This window comes from Papio anubis, chromosome 10 (genome assembly GCF_008728515.1).
Source record: "Papio anubis isolate 15944 chromosome 10, Panubis1.0, whole genome shotgun sequence".
Lineage (NCBI taxonomy): Eukaryota > Metazoa > Chordata > Mammalia > Primates > Cercopithecidae > Papio > Papio anubis.
In genome coordinates this window covers 102,445,835-102,452,256 of record NC_044985.1, presented here as the reverse complement: position 1 = coordinate 102,452,256, position 6,422 = coordinate 102,445,835, and the positions used below count along the sequence as shown (strand labels likewise).

Below are 6,422 nucleotides of genomic sequence, written 5' to 3'. Positions count from 1 at the left end.
GCCAGCTCCCTACTTCAAGCTCCTTTGTCTACCTGTATCTATAAAGGGAGGATTGCTACCCACTAAGCCTTCTCCTAGAAGCAACTTTAGCTCATCATCAATCCTCAGACTGGCTCAGCACCTGCAGTAAGGTGTTAAAGCACAAGGATACTATGGAAAGGCAGATGACTAGAGAAGAAAATCTCCAATTCAGAATTCTATAACTGCTTCACAGTATAATTCTGTAGTGCCTTACTATATAATTGATCATCTAAACTGGGACACACTGGGAAAACTTAAAGAGGGTACTATTAATAATTATGCTGGGACAACAGACATAAACCAGGATGGTTCCAGCCAGAATCTTCAGGAAGGCTGGGACCACATAATCTTTTGTCTTCTTTTGCCCTGATTCTTAAAAGCCATACTCTGTGTCCTTCCTATGTAGCACATGCAGGAGGTCTCCTGGGAACTTCTTTGTCTACCTTTTCCTTCTCTCACCTGACTACCCAGATGTCCCCACAACCCTTGTACCTCCCCTCCTTGCCCAACAATGACAGACCATATCGAAGCCAAATTGGAGAGAGATGTATTTATACCAGTGGGGCTAAGGAGGAAGCAGTCCAGTGGGGACTGTGAGTGCTGTGCAGTGTTCTCTTGAGAGTCGTACAGTCCTGGGGTCAAGTCTCTCCCTAATCTTGGCCAGGGAAGCCTTGAGCCTTGATTTATCCTTCCCTTGGCTTTGGGCTTTGAGGAAGTTGGGAGTGGAGGGGATGATGCTTCTTTGGTTTCTCTGTTCCAAGCCCCTCTGAATTTCTAATTGCAATCTGCCCTCACACAGAGTTGATGGGAAAGATTAGTCATAGATGTTGGTATGGGATTGAGCCTACAGCAAGAGGAAGAAGGGAACTCCAGTATACAGTACACAAAGGGAAAGGGCAGGAAAGATACCAAAGGCTTATGAAAACAAGGGAAGGAAAGAAAAGAGAAAAACGGTGGAAAATCAGGTCCCAGATTTGCTTGTTAGGAAGGATGAGGTAATTTTGTGCCTAGGAATGCACAATCCAAAGCTTGGTTTTCACCACTTCCATTTGTTCTCTAGAGCGTCCTTCCAGGTGTTTCGCACCATCTAAAGCCAGCACAGCAACCCTTCCCGTGAAGTGCCCACCTCAGGACTCATCCCCCTCCAGACCTTCCCGAATGCAGATATACACAAAGATGGAAGCTGGGCAGAGGCTGATGCCATCTTTGGACAGCAGGTGAATGTGGCGGTAACCTGGAAGGGGCAGGAGGACAGCATTAAGAAGACAGTCAGAGCTGGGGTATTGGCCAGGGGTCAAAGGGGGCTGGCTCACCTTGTTGCATGCAGCTCCAAGGCAGGGTGTACTGACCAATAAAGTCATTTCGGGATTTCCAGTCATAATCCATTACCACAAAACGCAGCATGGCAAGTTCAGGCACCAGCACCCGGAAACACAGTGTCTGCCCCCAGTATGGATTAAAACCTGAGTTGGTGGATAGAAGGAAATGAAGAAGACATTATGACAGTCTTCTTGACTGGGTTGCTTTTCTTGTATTCTCATTTAATCTAGATGGCAATCAGCATTTTATAGGTGAGGAAGAAGGCTCAGAGTAAGCAAGTAATTTGCCCAGGTCACTGGAGCTTTGAAGTAAAGAGCTAGGATTCTTTGTACTGTTCCACACTGCCTCCCATGTAGGGACATGCAATAACAGAGACTATACTTAATGGAAGGCAGACTAGAAGGAAAACTAATCATGCTCCTACCCCTACTTCCCCAGCACTGCCAGTTTCTCACCATTGTTCTCCACATAGTTGGTCTCCTGCCGTGCTGTGTCTAGACGGACACCAAAGATCTGCACTTTCACCAGTGGATCCACAATGGACCCCTCTTTGGTCTTGTTGAGTTTGGGGAGTTGCTGACCACTGATCACCTGTAACGAGGGCTCTGGAATCTCACGAGTTCCTGCTCAGCCCAGCCCCACCTGACCCTACTCCCAATCCCAGGGGAGGAGAAGCTTTTTGGTTTGCAGAACATCCTCCATGGGTAATATATTTTCTTCTAGTATTCTATCTGCAATTTACAATGCATCCAAGGGCCGGGTGCAGTGGCTCACACCTGTAATCCTAACACTTCGGGAGGCCAAGGTGGGTGGATCACTTGAAATCAGGAGACCAGCCTGGGCAACATGGTGAAACCCTATCTCTGCTAAAAATACAAAAATAAGCAAGGCATGGTGGCAGGCGCCTGTAGTCCCAACTACTCGGAAGGCTCAGATGGGAGAATCACTTGAACCGAGGAGGTGGAGGTTGCAGTCAGCCAAGATCATGCCACTGCACTCCGGCCTAGGCAGCAGAGCAAGACTCTGTCTCAGAAGAAAAAATAAATAAATAAAATAAAATGGATCCAGGTAGAAATTCAACAGTTTGAAAGTAGGCATGCTAATGACAGCAGCCTCTTTTTTTTTTTTTTTTTTTTCAAAGAGACACGATGAGACTGTCGCCCAAGCTGGAATGCAGTGGGGCTACGGTCATCACTCACTACAACCTCTTAACTCCTGGGCTCAAGTGACCCTCCAGGCTTAGTCTCCTAAGTAGCCAGGACTATAGTCATGTGCCAGGCTAATTTTTAAATTTTTTCTAGAGATGGGGGTCTCACTGTTGTCCAGGCTGGTCTCAAACTCCTGGGCTCAAGCAATCCTCCTGCCTTGGCCTCCAAACCGCTGAGATTACAGGTGTAAGCTGTTGCTCCCAATCAGCCTCTTTTATAGCACTTCCTGTGTACCAGGAGTTGTAAGAACTTCATATTAACAGCTATACTCCTTATAACCCTGTCAGGCAGGTGGTAGTGTTACCCCCATTTTGCAGGTGAGCAGACTGAGGTATGGAGAGGCTAAGGAACTTGCCCAGCATTACCCAATTAGGAAGTTGTGGTTTGAAGCTAGGCAGCTGGCTCCAAAAGCTAAAACTAGACAGTTAATATTCCTGTCAGGCCTAGCCACCTCTTCCCTCACTTCTATCCCAGTTATCTCAGTTTCTTCCCAACAGCTTATTTCCATTGTACCTGGATTAAGAGAGTCTGGGCCTTGAAAGGGCTGATGGGTCTCTCGGGGTGGAAGGAACTTTGGTTATCACGCAGGAAGTCTGGCTTCAGCACATAGCCACAGCCACCATTCTGGCGGAAATGCCCATCACAGATGTCCATTTCAAGCCCTGCAGTCTGCATATTCATGGCCACTGAGGGCCCCAGGAGAAAAGAAGAGCAAGATTCACCACGGAGGCCTTCCAGCCCCTCTTTCAGGGAGTTAAGAAGATAGGTATTGGGTGCACGGTACCTGCTGGTAATACCTCCACTGATAGCACTTCTCAGCCTAGTGATTTTCTTGAGCATTCCCCAACCCTACTGTCACTAGAGAACTTATTTCCCACCTGCTGCTCCTCCACTCCCTCTTCCCAGTTCCTGCTGCCGCCTCACCCATCTGGCAGCCTGCATTCCAGAGTTCCTGGGGGTTGTAGTTGGAAGAGTCTGTCCTCAGGCCGCTGGGATACACACGGCTTAACTGCCAAGTATTGTGCTGCACAAACTCATTGCCTGTAAAAGGGTATAGAGAGGGAGATGGAAAGTGGGGTGGAATCTCCCACTTCCCTAGTCCCAAGGACCCTGCCTACCCTTCACCCTTCTCTCCAGCATCTGAAGCTGGCTCCAGAAAGTTTCACTATGCCTCTCTATTCTGTTCCATCCAGACCATCTTCCCCAGCTTTCCTGCCCCTAGACCCTTGAGCCACTATTCATAACTCCTCTACCCATGCCTGTTCTGAGGAGTTTCTGAACTCCTTCATCCCTCCTTAGATACCTTGTCTTTTTTCTTGGGACTTACCTGCCAGTCCTTCGGGCCTGAACCTATCCATCCCACTTCCCTCCCCATCCCTCCATTTTGGTCCTGACCAGCCTCCTTGATGAGGCGCTTGGCCTTGGTTTCAGAGAAAGATGATATCTCATAGAAGTGGTAGTGCTTCTTTGAATGTGTGAAGCTGCGGAATGAGACAGACTTCAAGTAGATAACCAGGGAAGAGAGGGCTGGACACAAGATGGTCTTGGATTTCTGGAAAAGGTGGAAAAGAAGATGGAATTGAACCCTCAGCAGTCTGAGAGAGAAGAAGCTAATGGTCATCCAACCTAAACCTCTGCCCACTGCCTCCCCAGTGTATTCTCCCTCCTGCCTCACCTGCTGGGACAAGAGAAGGGACCCAGGCTTGGAAATAGGAGCCTGGGCCACAATCTGACAACAGATAGACGGACAAAACAGCGGACACGTCACAACCTGGGGGTGGGAATGGGAATAAAGGCGGTCTGCATGTACTGCTGGGATCAGTGTTGGCCTCTGGGCTTGTGTTTGCTCTATGTTACATCCTGGGTAAGAGGTTTTAAATTTATTATTATTTTTAAACAGGCATTATCCTCCCTCCCTCTCATTTAAAACAAAGGAACAATAATCTTTGGTCAAAATGTACATGAATCCAGACAGATATGTCAAGGTATGCAAATGGTCATGGAAGTCACACCTGGAAGGATGTGAGAGTCCCAGAGTTATATCTTTGGATTTGTCTCCTGAATTCCCATTTCCATGCCTGGACATGGCAGCAGGTTAGACACCACAGCCCCAGAAAGCACAGGATAAGCTAGGAGTCAGTCGGCTGAGTGAGCCACACAAATGCACAAGAGAGAGAAAGGCAGACTTCAAACCAGGATTTTGGAGGCCCCACCAATGGCATCCCTTCTCCCTGTGCCTCCCTTCCCCACAGGGAGATGGACCACTGTAGCATAGCCTTCTCAGAGCCTTCAGCCTCCCCACCTCAAAGCGCTCTCTTTCCTGCTCTGGCTACTGCTGGTCCTTCCTAAAACCCTTTCCAAGAAGCTTTCTCTGTGCCCACTTTGGTTGAGGTCACAGCAATCATTCCAGTAACCCCTACTTACCCAATATAATAATGTTACACATACAGACACACACATCCCCTCATCACTGGTTTTCAAGCTGGCCTTTAAGAAAACCAAGAAGTACAAAAATGTCTTAAGAGTCACTAGGGCACCCAGGAGAAACCCAAATGGGTGCTTCAACTAGGATGGTTCTGCATTTATCTATTTTGTATAAGATTTCATTAATAAAAAAAATTAAATATTGTGTGGCCCAAAGAAGTTGGAAAGCCACTGCAACATACCTATATAGGGCAGTATATAATATATGTTGATGCCATATATGCATTCTTAAATCTCCTTCATTGGGAGGAAGGGTCATTGGTCCTTGGCCCTGCACCTTGCACGGCTCCAGTCTTCACGAACAGGCCCTCAGCTTGTGCAAGTTGACTAAATACCAAAGCAGAAAGACCACTCCTGGCTTACCTTCTTTTTGTCCTTAATCTGAAGGTTCTGCTCCTGGGGCTCAGGCTCAGACTCAGTCTCAAACTGGGACTCCAGCGCCAATTCTGACTCATGCTCACCCTCCAGCCCAGGCTCTACTTCCTCTTCCTCATATTCCAGGTCTTCCTCAAGTGTTAACTTCTTCCCCTTCACCAGGATCTTCCTCCGAAGCTCCTAGGGGACAAAAATGAAGGGGCCTGTCTACTTGTCTGCTCTCGGGTACTCCTGGGAATCATGCCAGCCTCATTGTTCTCAAAGGCAGAGGAAGTGAGTGAGTGGTCGGAAGTTCCTGAGGGAAGAGATCAGCTGCTTGATACATACAATTGGAATTCCCATATTGTTAAGCAAACTTTTAATATCTCTATCTATATGGAAAATAATATATGTGGCCTCCTGCCACACATTTGACACAGTAAATACTCCTTATAGATTACAGATTTACATGTCAATATAAAGAACATAAGAATACCATAAGAAAATAGGGAATCTTTTTTAATAATCTTTTTTTTCTTTTTTTTTTTTTTTTGACGGAGTCTCGCACTGTCGCCCGGGCTGGAGTGCAGTGGCACAATCTCAGCTCACTGCAACCTCCACCTCCCACGTTCAAGCGATTCTCCTGCCTCAGTCTCCCGAGTAGCTGGGATTACAGGCGCCCACCACCATGCCCAGCTAACTTTTTGTATTTTTAGTAAAGATGGGTTTTCACTATGTTGGCCAGGCTGGACTCGAACACCTGACTTCATGATCCACCTGCCTCGGCCTCCCAAAGTGCTGGGATTAGAGGCGTGAGCCACTGCACCTGGCCTGAATAATCTTACTGTGGGAAAGCCTTTAGAAACATGACTTGAAAACTCAGGGCCAGGTGCAGTAGCTCAGGCCTGTAATTTGTGAGGCTGAGGAGAGTAGATCACGTGAGGTCAGGAAGTCGAGACCAGCCTGGCTAACATAGTGAACCCTCATCTCTACTAAAATACAAAAATTAGCCAGGTGTGGTGGTGCACGCCTGTA

At 47.5% G+C, this 6,422-nt stretch overlaps 1 protein-coding gene across 7 annotated transcripts in view; it reads right to left on the bottom strand.

The window, feature by feature from the left end:
- Positions 1–545: 545 nt before the first annotated feature.
- Positions 546–6,422, bottom strand: part of PLCD4 (phospholipase C delta 4) — a 30,263-nt gene continuing 24,386 nt past the window's right edge. For 6 of the 7 annotated variants that reach the window (XM_021924007.2, XM_021924011.2, XM_021924006.2 and 3 more), the window contains 8 exons: positions 5,397–5,588; positions 4,225–4,320; positions 3,945–4,101; positions 3,474–3,590; positions 3,063–3,235; positions 1,797–1,932; positions 1,335–1,484; positions 546–1,255 (listed from right to left, as the gene is read on the bottom strand). In XM_021924007.2, the coding sequence (XP_021779699.2) occupies positions 1,149–1,255; positions 1,335–1,484; positions 1,797–1,932; positions 3,063–3,235; positions 3,474–3,590; positions 3,945–4,101; positions 4,225–4,320; positions 5,397–5,588 (1,128 nt within the window). In that variant the 3' untranslated portion in view covers positions 546–1,148. The remainder of the gene's footprint in view (positions 1,256–1,334; positions 1,485–1,796; positions 1,933–3,062; positions 3,236–3,473; positions 3,591–3,944; positions 4,102–4,224; positions 4,321–5,396; positions 5,589–6,422) is intronic. The other variant, XM_009183079.4, reaches the window with a different exon arrangement.